The sequence below is a fragment of the Hyperolius riggenbachi genome, chromosome 9 (genome assembly GCF_040937935.1).
Source record: "Hyperolius riggenbachi isolate aHypRig1 chromosome 9, aHypRig1.pri, whole genome shotgun sequence".
Classification (NCBI taxonomy): domain Eukaryota; kingdom Metazoa; phylum Chordata; class Amphibia; order Anura; family Hyperoliidae; genus Hyperolius; species Hyperolius riggenbachi.
The window spans coordinates 126,028,376-126,043,145 of record NC_090654.1 but is presented as its reverse complement, the minus strand read 5'-3'; the positions used below and the strand labels follow the sequence as shown (position 1 = coordinate 126,043,145).

General features: G+C 41.9%; 1 protein-coding gene across 5 annotated transcripts in view; it reads right to left on the bottom strand.

Moving 5' to 3' along the window:
* ARHGEF11 (Rho guanine nucleotide exchange factor 11) overlaps positions 1-14,770 on the bottom strand; it is a 259,221-nt gene that overhangs the window by 63,891 nt on the left and 180,560 nt on the right. For 4 of the 5 annotated variants that reach the window (XM_068253474.1, XM_068253470.1, XM_068253471.1 and 1 more), the window contains 2 exons: positions 8,497-8,526; positions 6,013-6,142 (listed from right to left, as the gene is read on the bottom strand). In XM_068253474.1, coding sequence (XP_068109575.1) covers positions 6,013-6,142; positions 8,497-8,526 — 160 coding nt within the window. The remainder of the gene's footprint in view (positions 1-6,012; positions 6,143-8,496; positions 8,527-14,770) is intronic. The other variant, XM_068253472.1, reaches the window with a different exon arrangement.

Below are 14,770 nucleotides of genomic sequence, written 5' to 3'. Positions count from 1 at the left end.
AGTATTAGAGGCAGAGCATCAGCACAGAAGTTAGGCAACTGGCATTGCTTACCAGAGAATGAAGATGGCAGTGTGTCTCTCGCTCGCTCTCTCTCTCTCCACTTCTCTCTATATATATATATGTTTGGTTTTTTTTGTGTTTGTTTTTTTGCATTTCTGTTCGATTACTGAGACTTTCAGCCATGTCAAACTCCTTCCCCGTGGTGACTGGCCTCCGCCTTGGCAGATGTACCAACAGCACCAATAGCACATGGCCCAAAAATTAACATGTGATAGTAGATTGCAAGTAGGAAACAATAAGGGCCCTCAGGGGGATATCTTGTTTAGCCAATGCTAAACCAATGCTAGTTCCCGTCATTCGGTTGTCACGTCTCACTTTGAGCCATCTAGGGAGACACGGAAACACCAAACTTGTAGCATCGAGGGCGAGATAAGGGGCTCAAGCTCCACATTTATGCAAATTACATACTTTCATGTAGAAAGCGCTGTCCTATCATTTTAATGGACAACGCTTAAACGACGAAAGCCGTGACTGCTGACCTTGAACGCCCATGCGAACTGGCCCTAAATCAGTCACCCACACTGATTAGTAGGATCTGACGTGATACACATAACATGTCTCCTCAGGGTGCTCCCGCCCCTATGACACTGTTACATTCAAACTCTTCCAGCAGTCATTGACACACTTGCAATGTTCTAGACACTGCTACAGATCTATCCAATCCTGGGTCTGATTTTGTGTTGAAACTCCCAGCTATTATTTAGTATGCTAACATTTCATACAACTTCTTGGCCATCTTATCGAATACCCTTCATTAAAAGTTTAGGAAACATACAAACTTACAAAAAAAAATAAAAAAAAATAAATAAATAAAATATATATATATATATATATATATATATATATATATATATATATATATATATATATATATATATATATATATATATATATATATATATATATATATATATATATATATATATATAGTGACTCTTGTGGGTCCACAATTAGATGTGAGGGAACATCATTCAGTTAATTGTTTTTTTTTTCATCACTAGTACAAATACAATTTGTTTTTGTTTTTTGTCGCTACTTCCACACATCTTGGTTTAGAAGTCTTCTGCAAACAAATAAGGCCTGGGGCTTGCATTTCAATAAAGCAACAATATAAATGCTCTCCAAATCTCAGAGTTTACACCAGTGTACGCTCCAGGATAGCAAGCTATCCATAGTCTAGTGCAAGTTTACAATGCCTCCATGGCAGTAGTTTCACATGATTACATCTTACATCACTGTGTATTCAAGAAACCACATTCACCAACCAAACTTCTCTAAATCCACCTGATGAAGGTCATTCTCTAGAACTCAAATTGTTCAAAGGTGCAGGTCTACATTCCTCCTGGAGCACATTTCCACCAGTGGTCTTTGATTCACTCACAACTCCAATCCTCCTGAATAAATACGTTAATTCTTTACACAGTAGAGTCTCGGTTATCCGGCACCAATGGGGATCAGCTGGTGCTGGATAAGTGCGCTTTCCAGTTGCTTGAGGATCAATTTTAGAAAGAAGCCTAGCTATTACAGTTCTATACCCCACTCTAAATACATATCATGATCTTTGTATTAAATGATAAAATACGGTTATTGAAAGTATATCAATCTTGGGGGAGCCGTGGAACCCAGTTTTTAACATAAATCAGAGGTGAACACATCTAAAGAATCTACACTTACCTGGGGCTTCTTCCAGCCCCATAAGTACGCGAGCCCCTCGCCATCCTCCCGTGGTCTGCCGTTCACCCGCGATCATCCCCGGTAACAGGCTCAGTTGTGGCCTTCCGCGCATGCCCGCGACTTACGCAACTGAGCCTGTTACCGGGGCTGATTGCAGCTGAATAGCAAACCACGGGAGGACGGCGAAGGACTCACACAAGGTTATGCTGCTGGAGGAAGCCGCAGGTAAATATAGATTCTTTAGATTTGTTCAGCTCTAGTACACTTTAAGCACAGCAAAGGCCACAAACAGCCTCAGAAATTGGCCTTCACCATGGTGAGTACTGCCGGCGATTTGTGCTGGTTGGTAAAGACTACTCAACTGTGTGGATAAATATCCCATAGAAAACGAAACAGGTAAACCATTGTATGCTTTTGTTGTCAGTAGTGAATTCTGTATTTTTTTTTCTTATCATTTGTATCCTAAGTATAGTGCATTAGGAGCAGGTGAGCAGGGATTTACAGTCACTGCAGGGAGGGGCAGAGTCTGGCAGTGCATTCTATGCAAGCTGTGGTTGACTGCTCTGATATTCAGATTAGCCTGGTGCCTGACAGAGGGGGTTCTCAAAACTACTGCATAATGTACCATTCTGAAAAATATCTCCTATTGTAAATAACAGTATCTCAAGAACCCATGCATACATTATATATTGTTTTTAGGGCTGCTCCATAATTATATATAACTACTGTACAAACATTCCCTTACCTTCTTATTAAAAGTAAAAAGAAATGTGTATTAATTATTGTTTATATAACCTGCAACAGCAATTTCCCTCGGAATCCAAATGAAATACTCCCTGAGGCACACATCCACGTACTGAGAAGCTAGGCAATATACTAATGAAGAGAAAGAAGTGGATCTTTCCCATTTTGAGAACAAGCACCTTATTACAAGGTGGCACGTTCAGTTAACCAAGGTTTCCCAGCTCAGATATGCTTTAAAGTAAGTGTGAAGCGGCGCAAAAAAAAAGGAAAAAAAAACCTTGTCTTCTGAAGTACTCAGGGAAGCGTATTCATCCAAGCTAGTCACAAAGTTTCACCAAGTTCCGGTGCTGAAACTACAGGACAGAGAGAGGGCCGTGAAGGCTCTATCGGCTCCAGAACCAACCAACCTCTTCTTAGGCAAGTTTCGAAGTTTTTTTTTTTTTTTTTGTTTTTTTTTTTGCACTGCTTTACATTTACTTTAATAATAACCAGATACTTGAAGCGGAATATTGTGTGAAAAAACAGAACCTGAAAATCACACATAACTTCAAATAAACACAAAAATAGCACACAACTTTAAAATGACATATTGATCAACAAGTAACAAGTATATTCCTCTCTACAAAGCACTACAGAGCTTTGTGGTTTTGTGTATTGAAACCTCATCGAAATACAGATCTTAATAGACCTATATCACCACACTGTTGCAAGACATTTTGAATTTAGCACCACCAAAGAGGTGTAATGCCTTGTAAACATTCAGTCCATACAAGGATGTGTATACAGTTATGAAATGTATCAGGGCAATCCGCTAGTTTATTACTCTTTGTGAAAGTGGGCCTTGCTAGCTACCAACCAATGTGGTCAGCTCAATGCATCAAAGCACTTCATAACAAATCTCAAGCTGGCAGTTTCCCAAACTTAATCAACAGGGCCATTCCATATCGACAGTACTTGAACTATGTTTATTATGTTCATATAGGACTGAATTCCAAACTCAGTGTTTTTAAAGAGAGCCCAAGGTGAACTCATATTTAAAAAAAAAATGTAGGCTACCTGATCCGGGGTGCTAAGCGGATCAGGTAGCCGCAAAAACAGTCGCTCCCCTCCCATTTCCTGTGGGCCGCAATGGCCCACTTTCACTTCCGTGACACGACCCTGGAAAGAGAGATTGATTTTCTCATCCAGTGTGCAGGGAGGCGGCAGGAGGCGCGGCCAGGGAGAGAGAGCTGCCCGGTGGCAGCTCTGGAAACCCCGCAGGAATGCCCTCTCCCCTATGTTTACCTCAGAGATAGCAACACGTAATGTTGCTAAAGTTGGGGGGGCTATAGCGCAGCGGTGGGGGGACACAGAGACATGTCATGAGGCAGAGGACATGCCTCTGTGTCCCATCCCCCTCACCACAAACCGCCTCAGGTTCTCTTGAAGACTGTTCTGTCTTACTTAGGGTCATAATAAAAACACACTGTGTTGTAGGTAGAACATAGTAAATTATTAGACATCTTTAACTATGTACGGTACAGGAAAGTGGATCTGACTGCCAACATTGATCTCTTGTGGGCTTAACGGGAGACTGAAGTGAGAGGCATGTGGTGGTAGCCATATTTATTTATAATTTTTAACAATACCAGTTGCCTGGCAGTCTTACTTATCTTTTTGGCTGCAGCAATGTCTAAATCAAAACACCTGAAACAAGCATGACGCTAATCTGGTCAGATTTCAGTCAAAGCCCTTCATGCAGCCAGGCAATTTTCAATGTTTACATGGAAATAAATGTGAGCCTCCAGATTAGTAGCTTTACTGAAAACAAATTAATGTATAGCACTGTTTATTTTTACAATATTAATGTATAAATTATTGAATCAATATTCAATAACTGAATTTGTGTATTTTGGGGGGAAATGCTGCCAGATGTGTATTCTTTTTGGAGGGGGGATGTTGTCAGATTATGTGTATTTCATTCCACTATTGGTACCGTGAGAACCCTATTTATTGTGGTCGGCCCTCCACCATGTAGTCTGAATAAAATGTGGCCATCCACTGATGAAGTTGGACAGTACTGTCCTAGTTATTTTCATACCTCATAAAATGCCTTTAAGTCATCAGCAAGAAGAAAAAGACACAATTTTGATAGCACCTTTTCACCAACTTTTTGCCACTTTTTCAGTTGTAAAATGCTAAAAAGTCATTTTAAAGAAAAAATGAAAATGATCTCTTAGGAGAAAACTCAATTAACTCAAGTTAATTGTTTATGGGCTCTAGTCTTTCCATGTATTGCAGTTAATACAATTTTCTCTCAATTTCCACATAGATCTCTTTTTCTGGACAACGCCATAAAGTTTGCATAGATCAAGATACAACTGCTGTTGTACTGGATCACTCCTTGTCCTCTGGCCCAATTACACCCTCAAAAGGGCAAGTTTCAGTGGTCTGGAAAGTTGGCCATGGTTAAGACTATAATATGCACTCCCTCAACAACAAAGAAGGGCGGAAAAGCTAGAAAATCTAAGTAAGAATTCAACATATTTTTCAGTGTTCAATTCAGTACCTTCTGGAAAGCTCTAGATTTTCTAAGCAACCCATTTTCATGGTTGCCCATCTTGTCTTTGTAACCCACAGCTGAAGTTTAACTTCTCTCATGTCATCTTGTATGAAATACATTAATGTCCATCATTGTGCGCATGCCCTTGCCTAGCTCTCCTGTTTGCTCTCTTGTCTGAGGCCTCTTGCACACTGCATGCATTTCCGATTCTGCTTTTTAATCGGTTTTTACCTCCGATTCCGATTTTTAATCTTTACTGCATGCTGCTTTTTGTGATCTGTTTTTCTGTTGAATGTATTCACGGAGAATCGGAATTGAAAATCGGAATCGAAAACGGAATCAGAAAACTGATTTGCAGTGTGCAGGGAGCCTGATACTGATCCATATTATTTTATTCATTATTTCTACTTCTTTTTGCATAATGTACCGTCTGTACCTACATTTACACCTCATTATCATGGGACAAGTGACTACACAACCACTGCTATTTTAGGGCTGATTGAAACCAGCTGCCGTTTCACAGGAGGCTCCACTGCAGCAATACAGGAGACTCACTGGAGGTTTAGTGAACTTTATTTGCAAAAACAAAATCCAAAAAAGCATGTCACGTTTGATAACTAGCACTTGGTTCATAACAGACTGGGGGGCAGCAGTGGAACATACACATTAACAGCCAGCCAGGCTAAGCACATTAGCAACATCATAGAAAGCATGTGCCCTAGGGCCATTTAGCTACATATACCACATATAGCCTAAGCAGGCATGAGAGGAACCACAGAGGTGGGTTACAGGCTGAGTTGCAATCCAAGACCTTAGGATGAACAATTCAGGTGTAAGTCAATATAAACTGTAATGTATCACATTTAAAAACAGGACAGCTGTGAAGGAAAGAGAAACAGAAGGACAGGAGCTACAAAACTCTATTACATGAAACAATGTACGTGGCATGGTTATTACTAAAAATAGAAAGTAAAAGGAACAGACTCTTTACCTGTCGTTGTCTAGCAGATCTTCAGGAAAACTTCCAGTGGACAAACGTTGCATGCCTGGAGAATCCTGATGGTCATACTGCTGGTTGTTCTCAAAGTGTTGGATGATGTTCCTAACATTACCGGGTTTTACTGAGAAGAGATGAAGAATTTAAGCATAAGACATCAGCCAAGACAGTTGACATTTGTAAGGTCACTGGCAGGAAGTGAGGTCATCAAGTTGTACAAGAAGAGACACACAAGAGTAAAGCATGAGGGCTGTACAGGGAGAATACCCAGAAAGGCTAGTAAATTAGAAGAGTTTATATCAGAAGACAGTATCTGGAGAGCAAGATTTTGTTAGTGCAGTTATTAGGTCGAAAGCCGAAGAAATTATAAACCAATTACTGTTTTCTCAATTTGAGGAAATTAAAGTGAATGACAGTTTGACTTATGATGTCATGGCCCGGATCATAGGACCACTGAATTTCCTATGATGTTTACATAAATGTCACTCACTGAGATAAATAATTGATCTAAGGAAGGTTTCTGTTTATTGTAAATAAATACTCTAAATCAACCTCAAACCTCCCCTGATGAATTATGCAATTGTAAAGCATTACCGTCTGTCCCACAGAAGTGAAGCAATTATTTTCACCACTGCACCACTGTTTGATTGTGTGCCAAGACGTTTACCAATGCAATTATTGAGAACCATTCTAATACGTAAGTTTAATTGACTTTTTGGGTTAAAGTGCAACTGTCGGGCATAAAATCAAAAATCAATTCTTTATTTTTATCTGATAACCCAAAAATAAGAATGCTAACCAGGTAATCCAACAGTTAAAATCTCTTTTACTTTTCTTGTTTATAAATGATCATTCCCCAGTTTACCTGACTCTTATTTGGTACGTTGCCACACAAAGGAAGTTGCAAGGCATGCTGGGTTGTCTTTTTTTTTGCTTCTTTATTTCTCCTCAGACTTAACTAACGTACAGAAGCAAAAAAGGACAACCCAGCGTGCCCTGCAACTTTATTTTTGCGGCAACGTACCAAATAAGAGTCAGATAAACTGGGGAATGATCATTTATAAACAAGAAAAGTAATAGAGATTTTAAATTTTGGGTTGCCTGATTAGCATCCTTATTACTTGTTTACCAGATAAAAATAAAGAATTGATTTTTGATTTTATGCCCGACAGTTACACTTTAATGTTATGTTTTAGCACAGCTTAGGTTTAGATTAGGGTCATTGGTTAGGGTAAGTTAACTTTCTTAAGTTAAAATAGATGACATCAGGATTAAGTATTTTAGTAGCATAAGGGATATACTTAGGGCTGTTGAGTTGGGTAGCATTAAGGCAGGGGTTACAGTTAGGGTTTGTGAGAGGAGGCCAGAATAATTCTGGGTACAACCCCCGTTGTACTTGGCAAAATAAATGATTCTGATTCTGAGATGGGTTATGGTTAGACATAGGGCAGGAAGGTTTAATTCAGGCAAAGGGTCAATGGTAGGTAAGTAGCTGATGCTGCCAGGGTTGCATTGCTACCCCAATATCCTGTGTCTAGTATATATAAAACAAATGGACACCCCATGCAGAGATCTCAGATCTCCATGGATGCCTATTATTTGCATGTACATCCCCATTACAATCACTCTGTATAGCTGGGCTTCTGTGTCTTTCTGGCCTCCCAGCTTTTTCATTCCCATATCCCTGGAAATCCCTCATAGCTAGTAATTGTTTTCTGTCACAGATCTACGGATCTGTGATTCACCCCATCTGACCAGATCAGACTGGGAAATAATGGACTGTACAAACAATGAGACATTCAGTCTTTATGCATAGACAACCTAATACAAGCGAGTAGTGGGAAGCTTGCAGACAGCAGGTGAAGACACAGGGAAGGGGGTCATAACAGAACAGTACTGCTATACTAGTACTGGGATCATTTATACAAGTAACTGCAAATAGGAAAGGCATATTAACAACAGGTGATATCAATGCCAAACAGGCAATTTGAGGTTGATTTCATATAAATTAACTCACTTCTTTGAAAGGGACTTTGAGGTTCAGGCTGAGGAATATGACAAATGCAGGCTACACAAGGTTCAGCACTCTGACTACAGTGTTAAACTGGTCATGCTTTGTTGAATGATTGTCTCTCTATATCGGGCACCACTTGTGGCAGCAGCATGAAACATTCACTTGCTATTTTTAGACAGCACACAATGCTTTCCTGCACTTTAAGCGCCTACTCGTAAGGTCAATTCTAAAATACTAGGGACATGCAACGGCAATTGGGTTGTAAGCTCTCCAGCCAACAGACATGCCTATTTCAGGCACTGCAATACAACTTGATGCTGAAAAAGGAAGTTAAAGTGAGTAGAAAGTCAGAATAATTACAACGGAGGCATTCAGAAGTAGTTGGGACGTTAGGATTAGTGCAGAGGAGTATGTGATAGGCAGGAGAGCTGTATTAAGTTGACAGATGGAGAGAGGGGATTTACCTTCACCAGGGGACAAAGGGACATGAAATGCTACAAGGGAAACAAAAATATGAGCAATTAACTCTTGATTATTAAAGTGATCAGCAGAGGAATTAGAGCATAGTGCTTGGAAAGGGAGAAAGAGCCAAACAACTGTACCATATACTGTATATTAAACATACACTACATCAAGAAAGGTCTCCAAAGTGGTGCATAATATATTCTCTCAGGACCCACCCACAGCAGATTGTACCACTGCCCCACAGACACTACTGATGTTGCATATTACTGTCACTTGCACTAGGTGACACCTACCCAGAACCATGCTGTCGAATTACCTAATACTTGCTCCTCCCACTCATTGGGGTTGATTCACTATATCTCCTTTTACTGCATGCTTAGCGTGCCTTATCACAGTTAACATGCCTTATCAGAGTTAACGTGCCTTATCAGAGCAGCACAGCGAGCGCTACAAACTTATGCCTGCTAATTGGCAATGACGAGAGCTCCACTCGTCCTGCCCTGAGCCCTTGCGGGTCCAATCACTTTAAAAGGACATTATCCCCGCACTTTGATTGGCCCAATAGTCGTCATTGCCAAATAGCAGGCATAAGTTCGTAGCGCTCGCTATGTTACTCTGATAGCTACTCTGATAAGGCACGCCAACTCTGATAAGGCACATTTACTCTGATAGGGCATGTTAACTCTGATAGGGCACCCTAAGCATGCAGTAAGAGAAACTATAGTGATAGTGATTCAACTCCATTGAATTTCAGAGCAGAAGCTCCCACAATGATTCCTATGAGTCTTCTCTTCGCTTTCAGCTGGCATGTTCAACTGAAGTCAGGTGAAGAGAAGACAACTGAACAAACCAAAGATAGCACAATAGAAAACTAGTCCTAATCAGAGGAGTGGATGTTTCCTTTGACTTTTGTTCAGATTTAAATCAGCTTCCCCTCCCTGGGGAAGAGGAGGAGGGATGGATGACTGCATACAAGTTATCTAATGTGGCTGTAGAGCTGTGAGATGTATTAACCACTTCACCCCCCCAGTGCTAAATTTCTCCGTCCCTCTGCGCACCGCTTCACCCCCAGGGACGGAGAAAGGCGCACTTGTTTATTTACTGGCTGGGAGTGGGCGGGGAACTCTCGCGCACACTCCAGCCAGCCCGCACAGCAGGTGACTAATTGGATGTTAGGAACGAGCGTTCCCAAATCCAATTAGTCTCGCCGATTGAGAGTAGAATGAAGACGGCTTTAAACAGAAGCCGTCTTCATTCAAAACAATGTAATGTAAACAAATGCGACCCGCGCGCGCGCACACACCCCGGCTCTGCAGTACAATGATTGGTTATGGGGACTGGAGAGTCCCCATAACCAATCATAGTACATAAATACTAGAATGTAGGCAGCGCTGAAAGGTAAAAATAGCGCTGGTGTTACAGGGGTAAAACCCCTCAGTTGTGAAATGGTTAACGTACTCCTGCTGCAAAGCAGCACAGGGTTTCCTGCATCACATGCACATTATAAAGTGCTCCAAGTGACACCCGAAACATTGTGGTACATAACTGAGATAGTTAATGAGATGGTAATAATTCCAGCTTGCCTGAAAACTGTATTTAGTTACTAAATTGGCCAGCCAATTTCCTGGACCAATGCCATGCTACATACAATTTGCATTAAACTGAATGGTTACGGTGGCATCTCACTGACCATCTTTACTGAAATACAACTAAAAAGGTTAACCCCACAAGATTAAAGGAATACTGTAGGGGGGGTGGGGGGAAAATGAGTTGAACTTACCCGGGGCTTCTAATGGTCCCCCACAGACATCCTGTGCCTGCGCAGCCAGTCACCGATGCTCCGGCCCCGCCTCCGGTTCACTTCTGGAATTTCAGACTTTAAAGCCTGAAAACCACTGCACCTGCGTTGCAGTGTCCTCGCTCCCACTGACATCACCAGAAGTGTACTGTGCAGGCGCAGACCATACTGGGCCTGCGCAGTACGCTCCTGGTGACATCAGCGGGAGCGAGGACACAGCAACGCAGGCACAGTGGTTTTCAGACTTTAAAGTCTGAAATTCCAGAAGTGAACCAGAGGCAGGGCCGGGGGATCGGTGAGTGGCTGCGCAGGCACAGGATGTCTGCAGGGGACCATTAGAAGCCCCGAGTAAGTTCAACTAATCTTCCCCCAACCCCCCTACAGAATTCCTTTAAAGATGGTCTGTGAGATGCTAATTTGTTGTTATATTTATGCAGCTTGGAATAGGATCAATTTGCAAAAAAATTTAATTTGCATCAACTGGCAACTGGAAAAGATTAGTAACTCATTGACCATCTGTATTACCTTCTGTATTGTAGACCCAGATTCCTGTTGTAACCCTGGTATGCCAAGTTGAACTCCCAAGGCGGAGATACTGTATACTTTTAGGTATAGACTCTTTAGATAGGGTGTCACACTTCACAGGAACACGTTTGGTTTTTCACAATGCAAATCTGCATTAGAGCTGACATCCTTCTAGACACTGCATGAGTTTAATCTATTTTTTAGTTCGATGAGAAGAAGTGTGCACCACCAAGTTCCATTCTGTAGCAAAAGCTTCTTTATTGCAATAAAAGACATCCACATGGTCGAAAAACAAACAGTAGTCCAAACATCCAGCTAATCCATATCTTGGCTCAGGCTACAATGCATCAACCCGGGGTGAAAATTACAAGGGGTGGGTGGTAGAAGTTAGTGGCCAATCACAACGACTGTTTCACGTGTATCAATAAATCATCGGCATTACACCGATCTTACGAAGCTGATATTATATTACTACTGCCAGACTGCTATTGTGCTGCAACTGCCAATATTAAATGGAACTTTTTTAAATATTAAATTCAACTTTTTTTCCACTGGTTCATATAATGTTACCCATTGCTTCTGTTGACATTGCTGCAGCCTAGTGTTTACAAATGTTATCTGCACTTGAACAGAGAGATTGGGAGTATGCAGAGTCATTTTAACCCAGCAGAGGCTGTTGGGAAATTGTAAATACATAATTACTAAAGTTAACTGAAATCTTTGAGCCCTGTTTTACACTTATGTATTGTATTGCGGTGTGGTGTGGATGCTATGCTCCAGCCGCATCCCACTGCAATGCAACAAAATGACAAACTTATGACCCTGCGGCAGAGTGCATCGACAGGGTCATTTGCATAGTGCCGCTCCCCATTCGGTGACATACTCACTGCTGGGTAGGAAGGACGTTACTGGGATTCCAGTCAGTCCGCGCATGCACACCGTGATGCAATGCGCTCCTGTCAATTAAATTCCTGCATCGCCCATTGACTCCAATGACTTCCCCAGCCTCCAAAGTCGTGCGGCAATGTGCTGCAGACTTTGCGTCGGCTCGGCAGGGATTCGGAAACTTATGACACAATGTAGTTGGTGGTTATGATTGGCTCACAGTGCTCACAGGGTCTGGAGCCAATAAAATAAGCTCCTGACCAGCTCACAAAGCTTTGCTGTCCTACAGCAGATGGAGTGGGCTGCAGCGACAGTAGAGTGGCGCAAAAGGCTAGAGTTCGTCGGTGAGCCTTATTTTTGTTTTTTGTTAAGAAGTCTCTGGTCATTAACCACTTCCGTACCAGCAGTCTCTGCCCCCCTTAAGGACCAGAGACTGCTGGTACTTTACAACGATGCTTAACGACGAATACCACTGAATCGCCGCAATAAGCGGTCGCTCCCACCACTCACGCTGTTCTGTCCCCGCCGCAGGCTCCTCTCTCTGTCGACTCTAAGACGGCAGAGCGCTGTGCGCCAGTCGGGAGCTGCTTTCATTGGCTCCTGACCCGGTCAATCACTGTAAGCCAATGTATTGGCTTACAGTGATGACAGGGCCAGGAGCCAATGAAAGCAGCTCCTGACCGGCTCACAGAGCTCTGCCGTCTTATAGATGGTAGAGCGAGAGAATTGCGGCGGGTGCAGAGCGGCGAGATCGGCGGGGACGCCCAATTTACTGCACCATAGAGTCTACGTCCAGGCAGGCCGCAGCACCACCTGCTGGACGTAGATTCGTACTGCGTTGGCTTAGGAGAGATTAAGAGGCTAGAGACTTCTGGTACCAAAGTGGTTACATAGAAGAAGAAAAAAAGCATTTGCACTTTTGACTTATGTTTATGGATCTTTTCAAACAAACATGAAATGTCCCTTTAAAGGTAGGAATTAAGGAGCAGATTAGCAATGCATCTTCTGACTGTGGTTGTTAGAAAGGTTCATAAATGGAATAATACAGCACTGTACATCACATAAGCTATGCTTAGTAAGGTGCTGTGAGCCCTTGCTGCAACCTAAGCTCAGACTACACTAAATGCAGCTCCTGCAAGACAGACAGACAAACTGGACTGATGTGCCCAGGGACAGACACCATTTCTAAAGCTGACCTATTGCTACACTAGCGCTTACCTTTAATCAATAGGGCTGATATCAGAGTGGAGACAGTCATGTCTGTTGGTTACTCATGTCGCGCCACTAGCTGCAAATTGGCCATCAAGCTCATCAGAATGCCAGGAACATTACCAGGAATTTATATGTAATTGTCCAAGCAGTTACTGAGAGTTAGGAAAAGGTTATGCTTTAACCCTTTCTTCCTAACTTCCTATGAAGAGTAGGGAACAATGTTCCACAGAAACTCTTCCTCTAAGCTCTGTAACCACTCTGCTAAGTGTTACCACTTGTTTCATTGGGAGCAGGTGCACTGCAGCAGAGCAACTTCCACTTGGGAAATTTTGCACAAGGCATTTCACAAGTGGTTCAATAAAACATGTATTTCTCTGTGCTTGTGTTTATGTCCAGCTGGACACAAAACACAACATTTCGTCACTTATTTAATCAATACCAGATGATGGATTTCTGGAAGGAGCGTCTCCCTGCCAGAAAAGATGCACGATTCTAATCCACATAAATGCTTTCCCAAGAATGACCATATTTATGCCAGCTGTGCACTGCTACCCAGTATACAGACTTCAGAAATTGTGCCCATTCCTTGGTCAGACTATGATCTAGGCATGATAGCTGGTAAATTATTTTATCATAGATGCAACACATTTAGATGGTTGTTAAACCAATCTTGGTTGACAGACCCTGAGCCAAAGAGATCCTCATCAAACGTACAGATTTTTTTTTAGCTAAATAATACTGATGATACATTTGGGTGACTCATTGATTTTATGTAGGACGACTATTTGCTCAGGTTTTTGCAAAGCAGGGGTGAGGAGCAAGCAACCCTGGCAAGATACTTGCTGAATTTAGCACAAACTTGTTTTAGTTCAAAAACTCCTCCTATCTAGTAGATTCAAATATTGCTCATTCACTTTTGGCCAATTTCCCTCTCCAGACTTTAAACAGTTATTAGATAAGAAGCCGTGAAAAAACCTTACATGCACAAATATAAAAAAATAAAGTATGAAAATCACCTAAAAATTAATGCAAGACCCAGTACTAAAGGTGGTTGTACTGGCACTAGTAATGTTGGTAAATTCAACATACAGTACGGTAAAGAGCATAAAACACACAAAATAATTCTTGAATCAAACTAGAACAGCTCTCCATGAGGCAGAGAGAAAGAAATGTTCTTTGCCTCCAGTCCAGTTTAAAGTTTGGGTACAAAATAAAGTACATGATCAAATACAAATAAAGAAGAGGGTAACCTCTGGATCCTAATGAAATTTCCCATGGCGACCTACCTTCCCCTGCTGCGGTTTGCGAACATTCCAAGGATTACAGACACAAGCTTGTCGGTAATCTGATCAGGGCCACACTCCTCTTCAAACACGAGAGCGGCCGTACTGCACTTGCGCAAGAACGGTCGTGTCTGCGCGGTAAGCTTGCATGGTTGCAACACATCCGTGCTCGTGCCAGAAGAGGACAGTGGCCTGATCAGATGGAGGGTCCCGGGCAGTGGTGGAGAACCAGAGGACGCCGTGGGAAGCCTCATTAGGATCCAGAAGCTTTCCTCTCCATAGGCAAGTGTGTATTTTTAAACCGGAGCTTTGCCTCATGTTCTCTTTTTGAGTGTGGAAAGTATTCTAACAGGCTGCTATGGGCAAATAGAACAACAAGTCATATTCCCTTTTAATTTTCAAATCAGCACATGAAACATGCCAGAAGGAAGCAGGACATGTTGGAGCCAATAACATCTGCAAGGACACACTTTCTGAGATCTAATAATTCAAAATTTCCGGATTTAAAATTCACCAAAAATGTCAGATGCACTAAAAAGATAAAAAGTAATGCAAACTATATCCCTGCTT